Consider the following 16,135-nt stretch of genomic DNA (forward strand, 5'->3'; position numbering starts at 1 on the left):
GTGGCATGTCACGCTTAATATCGCAAATATCATGGGAAATATCGTAGATATCACTGGAAATACTAAATATTGGAGCCGAGATGTCGGCCAATATTGACAATATTATTGTTGATATCATGTAAGAAGTGTATTCCAGGAAGATACAACATCACACATGTGGGAAACCTAAGATATTGGCCGATATCATCAATACATAGAACACTATGCCTCTGAGATGTGAGAATATATCTCATTCAGGAATCCCTTACAGTTTTAGTAGTAAAATACTCAAAGTCTGATTCATAACATCCAGTGTGAGAACAGCATAAAGTCAACTGAGAAGTTGGTCAATGGAAACCTAGTCAAGGTAAGCTCTGGATTGCATTCTACAGAAAAATAATCAGTTGCCCTAACTGAGTATCACCTATGGGAATAGTGGTGGATAAAATAGCAGTTGGTTTTTATATAATGGCAATAGCTTGAAGATGCCACAAGAGAAAGTCGGTTCCATTGAGCTCAAATGGAAACCAATTCACGAAGTGTTTCAAATGATTCAGAATACATGGAGGTGATTAAAAAGAACATAAAGGATGCTTTATTTATAATAAAGGAGACAAGCAGAGCCACACTAACTACCGTGGGATTAAATTATGAGCCATACTATGAAACTTTGGCAGAGTCATTGATCAAAGACTAAGGCATGAGACAAATGTATTTAAAAATAAAAAATAAAAAATCAACTCTTTTTTTTTGGCCTGGGAGGCATACTAATGAAGCTATTTTCATACTTAGACAATTGATGGAGAACTATATGGAGAGGAAGGATTTCCACATGGTATTTGCTGACTTAAAGAAAGCATATGATCGGGTCCCTAGAGAGTTAATCTAGTGGATCTTGGGAGAGGAAAGAGTTTCAAGAGGGTATATTGACATAATTAAGGATATGTATGAGGGAGGAACAACAAATGTAAGGACCACTATTGGAGACACAAGTGAGTTCCCAATTATTGTAGGCTTGCACCAGGGGTCAACATTGAGCCCATACCTTTTCGAATTGGATATGGACAAGCTAATGTAGCATTTACAGAAAGAGATCCCATCATGTATGTTTTTTGTTGTATTTGATGTCTTAAATCAAGTTAAATACAGGGCTTGTCTATGCCATCGATAAACTGTTCGATGTCACCTTCGATGGCATCGAACAGTGCTCGATCCCATCGAGATTTTTCGAATTTTCTCCAATTGGTCACTGAACTATCAGGGCGTTTTTTCAATGCCATTGGAGGATGTTTGATTCCATCGAAGGAGATGTTTGATGCCATCGAACATAGCTCGATGCAATCGAGAATTTTTGGAAAATCATGTTTTGTATCTAGACAGATGAGGTGTTATTTCGATGCCATCAAAGGATTAGGTTCGATGACATCGAAGGCCATTCAATGCCATCGACAAAATCCGCACGAATTTACGCTAAGTTGCGATTTTGCGGGATTTGTTTCCGATTTCGTTTGGGATTCTTCCATAGCTTATAAATATGGGTGTAAACGGGATTAGGAGGCACTTCTAGGGTTTCTAATTCGTCCAAGGGGTTTCAAGGGTGTAGCAAGGGTGAGATTCTAGGTCATTCGAATCGGATAAGCTCTTTCTCTTTGTGATTTCTGCTTTCATAGTGATCATCTGTCGCCTTGTGCCATGGTTTTTTCCCGAAAGGGTTTTTCCACATTAAATTCATTGTGTTCTCTTGGTGCTTGGTTTGTGCGATTGGTTTACTACTCTTGATTCTACTATGTGTGCTTCTGCGGTCCCCCAACAATTTTTGCATATGACATAGCTTTGATTGACAAGATGAGGAATGAGATAAACAATTAGTCGGACGAAACAAAGTATATAGTGCTATTTTAGAAACAATAGGAATGAAAATGATGAATTAGTTAAGATTGTTGATCGAGAAGTTTTCCAAAATTAACCACTTCTAGTACCTTTGGTCAATAATTCATGGGAGTGCAGATTGAGAATGATGTTGCCTATAGAATTCAAGCTGGGCGGAAGAAATGGAGATGTGCCTCTGGAGTTTTATGTGATTGTCAAGTACCACTCAAACTGAAAGGGAAATTGTATAGGATAGCTATAAGACCAGCCATGCATTATAGGACAAAATGTTGGGCAATTATGGAACAAGATGTTCATAGGATGAGTGTAGCTGAAATGCAGATGTAACGATGGATGAGTGGCAAGACGAGAAAGGATAGAATTAGAAATGAATGCATTCAAGGAAACTTAGGAATAACACCTATAGGTATAAAGATGAGGAAAAGTAGACTTAAATGGTTTGGCCATGTGCAACAGAGACTAAGAACCACCAATTAGGAGTGAGTTGGTACAAGTTAAAGGCTCTAAAAGGCAAGGGGAAGGCCCAAAAGGATGTGGATGGGGTAGTAAGAAAATATTTGATGACCTATGGTCTAACTAAAGGCATGGCCATTGATAGAGTGGAATGGTGGAAAAGGAGTCATGTAGTTGATCCCATTTAACTAGGATAAGGCTTAGATGATGATGATGGAGGTGATTAAAGAGAAACAAAAGAAGCATGGATGAATACAAGGAAATAGAACAATAAAAGAGAAAAGATGTTAGAGGAGGACTTGCATGAGAGAGTGAAGAAAGAAAATCTCTTCATAATTTAAGATGATTTAAGATCAGGTCCATCCAACTAATGATCAAGCCATCCAAGGGGATGGATTACACAACTGGACCACTTCAAGGGTCCAAATTGAACTAATTGATGATATGGACCAAATCAAGGGTCTTGATGGAAAATTTATACCAAATCAATCATATGATCGGATTTTGGAGCCCGTAGATCCAATAAATGACCTAGATTATCAATAGGTTGGACAATTGGACCTACTAGTCTAGTCATACACCTTTTTAGGCTTTATATACAAACAATAGATGAGAATAAGTAGACGGTACCAAGGGTTAAAATAGGTGCGTAAGGTTCAAATTGCGTTGGTTGTCTAACACGACACCATGCTATATGGAAGCTTACAGAGCTATAAAATGAATGGCTATTGGGTTCGGGGGGAATAGGACCAATTAAAATTTTGCCAATTAAAACTCAATTACTTACTTAAACTAATATGCCAATTTAAAGTAAGTAAAGCAATTAACACTAAGGCTTCCAAGCCAAAGTAGTCCAATAACATAGGATACAATAGATATGCCAATGAAGTAACTAGTCTATAATCGATAATGTGCTTGTGCGTGCTTTACAAGTTAAGTGCCTAGCATATGATTCAATTCAAGCATTCAAATGATTTAGCTAATCAAACACATAAGCATGAATTAAACATGTAAACAATTCACAATCCCAAACACAAGCATGTATAGTGGTTCAATTTCCTTACTCCACTCCTGGCAGACGCATTCTCCCTGAGTGTACCAATATTCACTTTAAGTGTTTTTAAATCAGGTTTACCTCTAACCTTTACAGCCCTACACAAGGATCGATGTCCTACATAAGAACCTAGCATACACTCCTGTCGAAGGCTCCCGCAAGAGACTTTAGTTGATTTTCTATCGGCTAACCACCAACCTCGATCCTAGTCCAAGAACCTACATTTACTCCTGTTAGAGGACCCCACGGAGACTAACATGTACGCCCCTGTGTCTAGTAAATTCGGCCCTACACAAGAGTCTGGATCCTACACAAGAACATATCGAGTTTGGATTATAAACTCTTACCATCAATCCTGCACAAGGAAAGAGAGTATGGACTCACTAATTGATAACTCACTTGTCGGATTGAGCCCTGTTAATGTGTCGTGCTTGGGTTGCTTGATCGATGCTCTCCCATGCTCCAATCAACAACCCTTATGCTCCCTGGATCGTTGAAGTCAGTCTTCTTCTGCTTCCTTGAATCGGCTACCTTGCAATTGATGCTCCTATTAAGCTACCAAGGTAATGAGAGGGGTTTGGTTGAATCTCCTGCAACTAAAGGCTTAATTAGTTTCCAAATGGGAATTCACTTAGATGGGCATTCTAGATGTTTGAAATACCAAGAGTTTTCCTATTGGATTGGAATCTATTGTCCAAAGAATGCAAGGAAATAAGATCATCTTCATAGGGAGCTTGGAATGCTCATTAGAGTGATTACACACATGCAAGATGGCTTGAATCCATTTGGGTGAGAGCCTAAAAGTGTTGGGAAGTGTTGGGAAGTATTGGTATACACTAGGGCTTCGAACTCATTCAAAAACAACCATTTTTCCCAAGGCCCATATGCCTCTTATAAAAGAATCAAATTCCAACAGTAAAAAAAATAAGCAGTAATTAGCCGGTCTGATCGATCAGTATGAGTCATCGATCAATCGAACTCCCCTTCAATTGATCGATCGATTGTTGTAATTCTGGCTTATAGTGAATTTGTTGCTGGACGATTTGGGTCAAGTTCGATCACTCGAGCCTGATCAATCGAGGATGGATCGATCGAGGATGGATCGATCAATCAATCGGAGATCGATCGATGGCACCTATGAGTCTGTTGTTTTGGGCAGTTTGGTTTAATAGCAGTTCGAGACCTTTATAACCTATCTAAGCATGTTCAATTGGGAATCCTAAGGCTAATGAATGATCAATCAAAGGTTTACCTATTAGGCCATGATCATCCAGAGGTTCAAGGGCTGTTTTGGGTCAAAGTTAGGGTCACCAAGGCACCTCATATACCTGTTCTTCACATCCTTGATGCTCTAGTCTTCATGTGTCTTCAGTCTTTAGCTTTCAAGGGCTCAACTGACTCCCTGACACACTGATGCACGTGATTGACAAACAAGGTGCACAAATAAGTGCACTAGCAAAGGTATTATATCATCCATTACATAAACCGACAAGTATTGGATGATACACAAAAGTTTCAGTAAAAATCACTCTAATGTCCTACAAAATAAATTAAGATATACAAATAAACAGTTTTGAAAACTTATCTCCATCAAATATGGGTTATAAAAGGCGAATCGGGAGTTTATTAGTGTGATTTACTTGTATAATTAGACAATGAAATTGATATGTATCGGACAATATGTATTCATTTTGGACTACACTTTTAATCCATAGTTGGTACAAACAGTACAGCCCCTAGGGCCATACAGTTCTATATAGGGCCCTATTTCGGTTTGAATTCTTTCTCTAAGTTCTCTTTATTTCTTTTATATTAACATACATAGGTTAAATATTGGCTGCTATGTGTGAAACAATAGGATTTGATTTGGACTTTATTCTAGTAGTATACTAATTTGTACTTGAGGCCTATATATACACCATGAAGGCCATGTGTATTTTACTAGGGCTTGACATTATAAGAAAGATGTTTCTTTGAGTTTTCCTTTTCGTCAATATGAAGAGTGATTCTTCTTCCTTTGTTCTGGTTTTATAACTAGAAGGCCGTTGGATTCTCCTCTAATCCCTTATTTGGAATATCAATTCTCTAGCATTAGAAATAGGAGGATTTGATCCTTACAAGTGGTACATATTGAATTTCAATCAATTAGGTTCAATTCCTTCAAAATCAAAAGCCGTGATTTTGGAAGACTCAAGCTATCGATAAGGAGGGGAGAGCATTTCAGAAGAAGAGGGATTTAGCAGGAACAACTTAAAATCTGAAATCAAGAAGAAAGTGAAAGGGGGTGAAATTAAATGACAGCAGCTGTAAAATTGCATTATGGCTAAAATAGGGGGATAAGAACACAAAATACGTTCATCGAATGGCCAATGCAAGTAGGTGAAGTAATAGAATTCTTAGTTTCACAATATATAGGGAAAGACTAAAGTAAAAGAAGGGATTTGTGAAGAAATTTTAAAACTTTACTAAAGAATTTTTAAGGCAGAAAAGTGGAGAAGGGTGATGTAAGATAATCTTTATTTTGACCAGATATTGGAAGAGGCTAACTCGTTAGAGAGGCTGATAAGGGAGGAAGAGATTGAAGGGGCGGTATCAAGTTTGGGGGAGTGATGATGCTCCTATACCAGTTATCACATTGATTTCTTTCCAGTATTTTCTAGACGAAGTAAAAGATCATCAATTTTATTTTTGAATTAGCAAAAGGTTAAAAAACTTCTTGAGAATGATGATCTCTTTATCTCAAGGAGCTTTCGTTCATGAGCGACGGATTCTAGATGTTCGCTCATTGCTTATGAATGTATTGATTCTAGGTACAGAGAAAGTGGATTGGGTGTTATTTTGAAGATTGATGTGGAAAAGGTGAATGGCATGTGGATTCAGACTTATTAAATTATAGGCCTTGTAGGCACAATTTCAAGGTTCAACAGAGGAATTGGATACAAGAGTATGTAGGATCGGCTTTTTCTCAATTCTCGTAAATGGGTCTCCCAAGGGGATTTTCAAGGGATCGAGGGGTTGCATCATGTAGCCAATCCCAATTAAACGGGATAAGGCTTATATGATGGTGATGAGGGGTTTGCATCCAGGGGTCCTTTCGTGTTCATAGTTGTTGCAAAGGCTCCTCAACAAGATGATTGCCAAAGAGAACAAGGAAGGATGAATTAACAGGCTTAAAGTGGAAAATTCATATTCCAAATTTCGCATCTTTAGTTCGCCGGCAATAATTTGCTATTGTGTGATGCAAGTAAGAATGACGTTGATAACCTTCACAAGGTGATGAGTCATTTCAAAGCAGTTCCATGTCTCATGATTAATCTTGAGAAGGCGAAATCTTAGGCGTTCAAGTAAAAGGAGTGGATATAACACCTTTTGGTTGTATTTTTGGTTGCAAAGTATGGAAACTTCCATCATTGCAACTTGGTCTTCCTCTTTACATTGGGAAGCCTTCACTCCATTGGATATACTTGTTGAAAGAGTGGAAAGAAAGCTTTCAGGCTAAAACAAGAAACTACTTGTCATTTGCAGGGTGGATCACTCTCGCTAGCTCTACATTAGCCATAAGCCTATTTATTACATCCCCTTTTATTGCCCTTCTAGTGTTATCCAAATATTTAAAAGAATTCAGAGTTCTAGTTGCAGGGATAAAAAGAAAATACAAATTTCATCTTGTGCAGTGGGGAGAGAAGTATGCAAGATGCAAAACTTGGGAGGGATAGGGCTAAAATCACTCAAGCGTATGAATTGTGTTGCTAGAAAAGTGGCTTTGGAGATTTGAGATAGAAGAAAACATTTTATGGACAAAAGTATTGGCATACAAAAATGGTAATAGGCTAGGAGGATGGTGTACATTAAAGCATTGTCCCAATACAAGGCTTCAAGCCTATGGAAGCCATTGTTCAAACAACAGAAGGTTTTTTCTAAGTTCGTTGCTGCAGACTTAGGAGATGGAAACTGCCTACATTTTTAGGAATATGTGTGGTGCGAAAAATCCACTCTCTCTCATACATTCACAAGATTGTTTCAGGGGGCATCAATCAAAGATTCGATGAAGGCTCGGGTTTGCTCTATGGAAAGCAATTAGGTTGTGTTGGTGTCCAACATTTAGGAGGGCCCTCAACAATAAAGAGAGAGGATTCCATTCCTCTGATGGAAGTCCAAGCATGGAAGAAAGAGATGAGTCACAACAGTGTCTAGAAAATAGTGGAAACTCCAAACCCTTTTATTCAATGGTCATGATCATTGGTAAGGCAAGTATCAGATCCATCAGCATGTATTTTGCATTACCCAAGTCCTACGAGGGTGGCCATTTTGGATGATTGGTGGGTAGGGAGGATCCTAACCATCAACCACTTGAGGAGCAGAAAATGATCATTCTCTATGTCGTATTGTCTGCATCCGGCTAGCTTTGCTTATTTGGGTAAAATTGTATGATGCCTGCTCAGATTCAAGATTTCTTCCAAATGTGGAATGGGTTCCATTGGGGTAAAGGAGAAGGGGATCTATGGCGCCTTGCTACGATTCAAGTCTCTAGACAATATGGAAGGAAAGAAGTAGTACAATTTTATGTAACAAAGCTACATCAAAAGAGGATACAAAAGCCTTGGCCCTTTGGCTTTTGGTCTTTTTTTAAAAACCATTTTAATACTTTTTTGTTGCACTTAGGAAAAAAAAAAAAGTTCAATTCCTTCATTTGTGCTAAATTAGAGAAGGAGAGGCACTAAGATTGTATTAATGGAAATTCCTAAAGGAATGAGAAAATAATAGAACGAGAGAAAGGGGTGCAATGATATGTAATACTGATAAGAGAAAAAAGGAAGAAAGAAATAAAGAAAAAGAAAATAAGAATTAAAGAAAGTGCTAAACAACAATAAGTGAAAGGATGTTGAAAATTGTGACTTGATGGAGAAGATTTTTGAATTCTGAAGGGTCCAAGGAGATCACATATGAATAGTAGTTTTTTTTTCTTTTTTTTGCGTGTGTGTGTGTGTGTGTGTTCCTTTCTTTCTTTTTCTTTGAATTTTATGTAAAGAAGCAAGAGAAGGAACAAGGAAAGAGGAAGAGTTGAATGTGACATGAAGTGTTAGGAAAGAATATATGGATAGAGAATGGAGTTAGAACTGAAAGTTGGACTGGAATTTGATTGGTTGGAGCCTTTTGAATTTAAGAGCTGGAAATAATACAAGGAAACAAGTGGATGAGAAAGATTTGGATGTGACATGTATTTTTAGGAAAGTATCATGGGATAGAAAATAGAGTTGGGATTGAAAGTTTGGCTGGAATGCTATATTCACTGGATTTGGAATAAAACAAGTATAGGAAAGTATACAAAAGGAGTCCTTTCTTGTAATTAAAGAGAACATGGATGACTAAGAATGTAAAATAACAATTATAAGAAAGTATAGAAAAGGAGTCTTTTCTTTAATTTAAAGAGAATATAGACAAAATAAGAATGTGACACATGTCAAAGGGGTAAATAAAATACGGAACTAACATTGAAAGACAAAGAGGCTTGTGTTGGAATGGCTCTTACTCTATATGATTGGAAAGCTTTAAAAGTAAAGAAGAAAAGTCTAACATGGAATAGTCCTATTGTAAAATACATATTTACAACATGAAAAAGAAGAGACGGAAAGAACTGTTAGAGGATTTACAGATATGAAAAGTACGAAGGAAGAGAAAAACGAAATTGATAACAGGTGGTAAAAGATGAAGAAAAAGAAGATAGGAGCTTTTCAAAGACTACTTTTAAGGAATAAAACTTTTTCTAAAATTTTTGGCAAGCTAGAAGAAGAAGAAGAAGAAGATGCCTAAAAATTGTGGTTAATCTAGACAAGAGAAAAGCTGTTCTAGAAGAGAGACTAGATGTAGAATAATGATTGAATTTCACTACCACCTGATGATAATAGTACCAAGGAATGTATTTGATGCAGGACACATGATTTAATGCTAGCATGAAACACAGAGATTATGAAAAAGTCCATAAAGTAATTCAATTAACAAAACATGCAAACCCACAACGTAATTAAGAGTAAACAATAGGAAATAAAATCTTATTTAACCTAAATCACATGCCCGCATGCTAAGAAATTGCATAAATCAATTAAAACTAAACTCAATGGAAGGATAGAACTTCCAATTTAGCATAGGCACGTTCCACACTCAAGGGACTGACTTGTAGGTTATATGATTAGGGTTAGGAAGGAGAAAAACTAAAATTTGGAAAATTATGGTTCATGGGAATTGGGAGTTGGGAATTGGGAATTTTGGAATTAGGGATTTTTAGAATTTGGGGAAAAGATGAAATTAGGGCTAAATTGGGTGAATTGGTTAAGGGGATTGATGGATTTACGTATTGGTAGAGAGGAATTAAGGTTTTGGATAAAGGGAAGTTAGGGATTTTGGGGTTCTCATTGGTTAATTTTGATTGGGATTGAAGTTGGATGATGAAAAGTTGAAGAAAAATATGATTTCGATGGTTTTAGATAGGAATGGAGGAAGAGAGATGAAGTTTTCAAGAAAATACCTCTTTTGGATAGAAAGGAAGAGAAAAGGAAGATGATAGATGGAAGCCTCACACCTACGTTGAATGGGGAATGGAATCACAACACCCCCAAGCCCCAAATCACATGGAGTATTCTTTAAATCACATGAAGAAGAAAAAACACAACTTTTTTTTTCAAAATAATGGCATTAGAGCTCCACACACCCCCTTTCTCTTTTATAGTCTCAGAAAAGACCTTTTACAAAAAAAAAAAAAAACTCTCAGATAAGATTCTCAACATAAAGACGCTTAATAAATGAAAAGTTGTTCTTAACTCCATAATCTCAACATAAATATAAGTTATGCCAAAAATAATAAAGCATGTAAACAATCTAAACAACTAAACTATTTCATGGCTCATGGGGGTTCATAATTAAGATATCTAATGATGATGATCCAACAGTCCGATCATTGTGTCCACCTGATCTAACGGTCTAATGTGTTTATCAAGCTTTTATATGCAGCCCACATGCATCTTCCCAGTGTAGGGTCTTCAAAGATGCACGAACATTAACGTGGGGTCTTCAACGTGTCTAGTAATATGAATTGGGCCAAGTGGGCCCCAAGTAATGGTCGTCTAGCCATAAGGAGACTGGCTGAGCCCTCCTCCTCTGGTATGGTGCTCACATGTCCTCATTAGTATTGCTCTGATACCATGTGAGTTGTGAGAAAATGAAAAAAAAAAAAAAAAAAAAAAGACGGCATAAATGTGTCTTTTTTTTTTTTTAGATCAATGGACCTACCATATAGTATATAATACACAGTTCAAAGGACATGTATTGTTACGGGAAAAATGGACTGACCAATAATAAAAGGTCAGGTCGGAACTACGTGCACTTCGCCAGGTCGGATAACGACAAACGCGGCTAAAAGTCCACCCCTTGATCCCAGGCCGAGCGGGTAACGAGGTCGAACTCGGTCTCTCGTCAGCAGGTCGAAAGATCCATTGATCTGCCCGACGTCAAAAGAAGCTAGACTACTCGCTGAAGGAGTTAGGTCAATATAACTCCAGGTCGGCATACTCCCGTCGGGTCAGGTCGGCCAAGGCCACTTCGGCCTCCTACTACACATCTCCACTGATTCCGATCAAACAGATTTTATCTAAGGGAGATCCACCCAAGATCTTCTCCAAAGATCTCGAAGGATATCCGTGACACGCTCAGGATCCCGAGATCTTCGCCAAGGATCTTGGGAAATTCCCCCACACATTCAGGATCTGAATCCCGGATCTAAATCCCTCTGCAATAGGAAGATCTCCTCTACGCTATTGCCTCTTCTCACCTATAAATAGGAGCACCTTCAATGGTGAAAGGTGCACATAATCTTTAGCCTAAAACCCCTTATTTGATTAGACCCAGATTCCCTAGCTGACTTAAGCATCGGAGAGTCCCCTGTGCTAGCCAGGGTCTCCTTTGTCCGTTCACTATGCAGGTACTTGAAGGTCCAGGGAAGGCTAACCGGAAAAATGCATCAACATGTATAATGCAAGTAAATTTGCTAAATGAAAAGTCCTTCAGACAGGGACCTTCCAACGTCGCAGGCCTCTTCTTTTCTGTATCATTTAAAAAGAATTTTAAGCAATTTTAACTATTCTCTTTTCCTAAAAACATTGATACTCTGCAGAGGCTGGTGGATAATACACAGGCACTTAGAAATCGTATATGTTGCATACAAGAGTAATTTAATTTAAACTGTTCAAATTATGGGCCCAAGTGTAGATGCATCATGTGCCAAAAATTATGCCTATTTGATTATCTATATAATTAGTGGAAATTTATTGGATGGTTAAAAATGAAAAATATCCGATGGTCCTATTTCGACAAACATGTGTCTCCTAATCAGAGGTTAGGATTACTCAACCATCTGATTTTGGGACTGTGACTTAGATGCAGTGTTTTCCACAATTTAAATGGTTTCATTTGAGTTAATGCATGCCGTGTAAGCAATTTCTAACTGCCTGCACCCCCATATGCTGCCTAAGTATTAAATAATTCTATTACCTAAAAAAACCTCAAGTAGATACATATAGAGGAGGAATTGGAATATGCTAGACCCATCATTCTTTGGTCTCAATGACAATTTTTAAACCAATCAGCTCCATTCATTTATTGGATCCTGGCATTGATGGCACATGCCTAAAAGAATACACCAATTAGACTTATCTATCTGACCGCTGAATATTAAAGCAATGGCAGAAACCAAAAATAGTTAATGGACGGAAGAAAACGGATGGACAGGATTGTCTGATAAGCGAACATAAGACACTCTTATTGGTGTCCAATAGATGTATGGACATGATTGATAATTCATCTTGACATGTGCCACACATATTGCAGTTCCCTACTAGTAATTCAATTAAAAGATAGGTGTCTCTCAAGTAATACACAATAGAATACATTCAACATTACATCCCTAACATCACCATTCATCTCCAAAAACGCACACCATATCTACAATCTGGGTCACTGAAGGTGGGCCCACCTACATGGATTAATGGATAGAGAAAACCATTATCAATTCAGTTGAGCATTATATATTTCTTTGGAAAAAATGTTGTTTATTCTGCAGTCTACACTCTTCTCCTACTTTGCAGTATTCAAGAGAGCAATCTTTAATTTTGCACCCTTCTTTTCACTCTTTTCAGCATATTCAAGAATACATCCTAATCTACAACCTTGTTTTGTTTTCTCATTTAATTTCATATTTGCCTAAGCAAACAATCACTAAAAATATGCATTTACACTGCTGTTTTTGTCCAGGTAATCAGCAAGATGAGAACGTTAATGACGGAAGATTCAGTCAACACTTCTAATAACTCTTTCTTACTTGACGATGATTCGAGGTAATCTCACACAACATCCAATACCAACGAAACGAGTGCGCAAATATTGTTTTGATGCATTGCATCACATCGATGCCTTGGGCTATCTGATACGATACATTTTGTTGCTTAGCTCAATTTGCTAGTCTTAGTTTTAATTTTCTATCTTTTCCAAGAAAAAAAAAATTTTGAAAAGAGTGTTTAAAATAAAAATAAAAATAAAAATAAAAAACGATTCTTCATGGTACGCATGCTAGCACGGTGGTTCTACTGTGTGTGGGATATGAGCCATTCATCAGCTGGGCCAACCTTGAACATGCCTTATCCAAAAAATCAGGGCAGTCCAGTCATTAAGTGGGCAGATAGAGAAACATAGACCAGTTTAAATTCCAGGTGAGGGGATGCAGAGGGCAGGTGGGCCCACCTGATGCATGGCCCTGATCGAAAATGCGTTGTTGAGAAAACTGTCAATCCCCTTCACTCCAAAACCCCCAACCATTACTTGTAATCTAAACAATTACAGAAAGAAGCTAGTTTCAATTCAAACCTAACTCACACGGGAACTGTGCAGCATACCTTTCTCATTGGACGACATATCCCGGTCGGTGCTGGACATCAGCCTCTCCGACGTGGACCCGCCGCCTCTTCTCCGTCAGAACTCCGAGTTCCATTTCCTCCTGCAACGTGCCGATTGAGACTCTTACTTTTTCACAAAGGCATATTGTAACCTCTCTCTCTCTCTCTCTCTCTCTCTCTCTCTCTCTCTCTCTCTCTCTCTCTCCTTTGTTTCTTTTTTTTTTTGTGAATTTTTGTCAAGAGAGTCGGAAATGCAATTTTATTTTATTTTTCTTTTGATTGATTGCGCCGTTGGAATTGGGCGTGCTGAGTGTATTATGTCGTGCAAATGCTTTCGGAATGTAATTAAAAAGAGAAACAACTGTTTGTTAATTTTGCATAGATATGTTTTGCATCATACTAGTCAAGGAAAAATGTAATAATTTTTTTTTTTTAACTTCTTTTGAAAAAAAAAAAAAACAAATGTTCTCTCAAAGTGGGGAAATGCCACCCATTACCCCCACCATGGTTGACAATTTGACCCATCTGTTTCTGATTTTGGTATTACAGTAATACAAATCTGGTGTACTCTTTATTACTAGAATCGGAGGAAAATGAGATGTTGAATTGAGTAAGAATTGGAACTTCTTTTTAACGAGAGAACAGGTGAGAAGATTAGTGTTGAAGAAACCCAAAGCAAAGCTCGGGAGTTTGAACCGCCAAAACGCTCGTTTGAATACAAGTGGGCCCACCTTTCTCCGCATGTGATGTGACTGGGTGTTGCATAGTGTTAGTATTTCCTGCCACGTGTCACACGTGTGGTAGGAAAACGGATCCATCACCTAGCATTAAAATCAGCTATAACCACTCAAATTAATCAATCTATCAAGTACAACACCCAACTCTCTCACTCAAAAGTCAATACAACTATACCTCTCTAGTCAAGTACACTCCTCACTCACATCCATCACTCACCCATCCCTCTCTCCTTACATCCCCTCTCTCTCTCATTCTCCACCCATTCTCCCAAGCACTAAGAGAGAGCCGATGTTCAAGCTTTCCATGAGAAGAATCAGGTGTGGCCCACTCCCTACCCTAACATCTCACATCTCAACCCTTCAATCTTCATCATCCTCCATTAAAAATTGAGCATAGAAGGCTAGGAGGCCAAGGGACGAATAAGGAGTGATATAGGTGGGTAATCCTAAAATTTTTACCGTTGATTTTATTTGAGGGCCCACTTGTGGTGGGACCCATTTGTTGTCTGTGTTGTATGATTAAGGGGGAGCTCATAGTGGCGGAGCTCCTCCCTTTTCTGCCATCTCTCTCTCTCTCTCTCTCTCTCTCTCTCTCTCTCTCTCTCTCCCACATATGTGGTGAACCCCACTGAAATGTATGCATCCACGCTGTTTAACTGTGGGCCACCCACTATCCAACAGCAGCGGCCCACCTTATTTTTAACTGGCCTGGATGAAGGGAAAGTACAAACCTCAGCTTGTTTTGGGGTGGCCCACTGATGTGGACCCTACCCTGTCATGCATATATATGTGCGGCACATCCACACCGTCCAAATCCAGTGCCTAAATGGGCCAGGGACCGCTGGACGTCTGCTGTCCAAACCGTCCAGCAAGCCTAGCACAGGTAAACATAAATATCAGCTTATTCCAAAACATCTAGTGGGCCACACTCATGTGGACCCCACATGAAGTAGGTGTTTTATCCACGACCGTCCAGTGGATGGTGGGGCCTGCCTTATTGTATATGTCTATCCGCACTGTCCAGCAGGACTGGAATGGTGGGACCACCTTGATGTATGTTTCTGTCCACGCCGTCCAATCCTTGGACTTGGGACCCCCATGATGTATGTATTAAATCCACATCGTCCATTCAATTTCCCAACTCATTTTAATCGTTGAGCCGAAAAATGAAGCCAATCCGAATCTCTGGCGGGTCACATCATAGAAAATAGTGATTTTCACTGTTAAAATTGTTAGGGCCCACTGTGATGTTTCTGTGCATCAAAACATATCCAATATTAGACTCATTGGAACTGTCCCGAGTCCGGGAACCCAACCAGCAGAGTAGATCCTCTTGATGTGGGTCCCACCTATGAAAATCGTAAGAAAATAAAATAATAATAATAATAATAAATAATAAATAATAACAGCAGACGTTGTTGCTGCCAGCATTCTGCAGCAAGCAGCGTCGAGCTGCTTGGTTGAATGCAAGGACCGTGGGCCCCACCACTGGTCCCACATTGATGTATGTTGAACATCTCCACCGTGCAGGGTCCCCTTTTGGAATGGGATATCCCCAAAAATTAGTTGTACACGGAACTCAGGTGGCCCACACCATCTCAATCATGTGAAGACATATAAAAGCACTTGTTGGGGATCCACCTTGATATGTGTGTGCGTTTGATCCTGGTTGTCCGTCCTGGACGGGCCTGGATGAAGGAAACCACAAATACCAGCTTGATTCAAAACCCTAGTGGGTCACGTTGACGTGGACCCACCCTGATATATGTATTTAATTCTAACCGTCCATCTGTGGACAGTGGACGGAGGCAGATTGGCTGGTGCTCCTTCCATGTAGCAATACAGTTGCTGTAATTGACGTCAGCAAGTTCTATGGGTCCCGCATGATGTATGTGTTATATCCAACCGTCCATTTGCATGGACGTTAGTAAGTTCTGAGGGTCTGATCATACGGTAAGTGTTAATCCAAACCATCCATCCACTTTCAAGCTCGTCTTAAGGCTGTAGACTGAAAGTTAAGGCAGATTTGCCTATTAGGTGGACCACACTGCAAAAATCAGTGAAGGATTGAACATCCACCATGA

General features: G+C 38.8%; 1 protein-coding gene across 4 annotated transcripts in view; it reads left to right on the forward strand.

Moving 5' to 3' along the window:
- LOC131232829 (myosin-12-like) overlaps positions 1-13,744 on the forward strand; it is a 38,237-nt gene extending 24,493 nt beyond the window's left edge. For all 4 annotated transcript variants that reach the window (XM_058229315.1, XM_058229316.1, XM_058229317.1 and 1 more), the window contains 2 exons: positions 12,677-12,759; positions 13,310-13,744. In XM_058229315.1, coding sequence (XP_058085298.1) covers positions 12,677-12,759; positions 13,310-13,433 — 207 coding nt within the window. In that variant the 3' untranslated portion in view covers positions 13,434-13,744. The remainder of the gene's footprint in view (positions 1-12,676; positions 12,760-13,309) is intronic.
- Positions 13,745-16,135: the final 2,391 nt, after the last annotated feature.

The sequence above is a fragment of the Magnolia sinica genome, chromosome 18 (genome assembly GCF_029962835.1).
Source record: "Magnolia sinica isolate HGM2019 chromosome 18, MsV1, whole genome shotgun sequence".
NCBI classification, from domain to species: domain Eukaryota; kingdom Viridiplantae; phylum Streptophyta; class Magnoliopsida; order Magnoliales; family Magnoliaceae; genus Magnolia; species Magnolia sinica.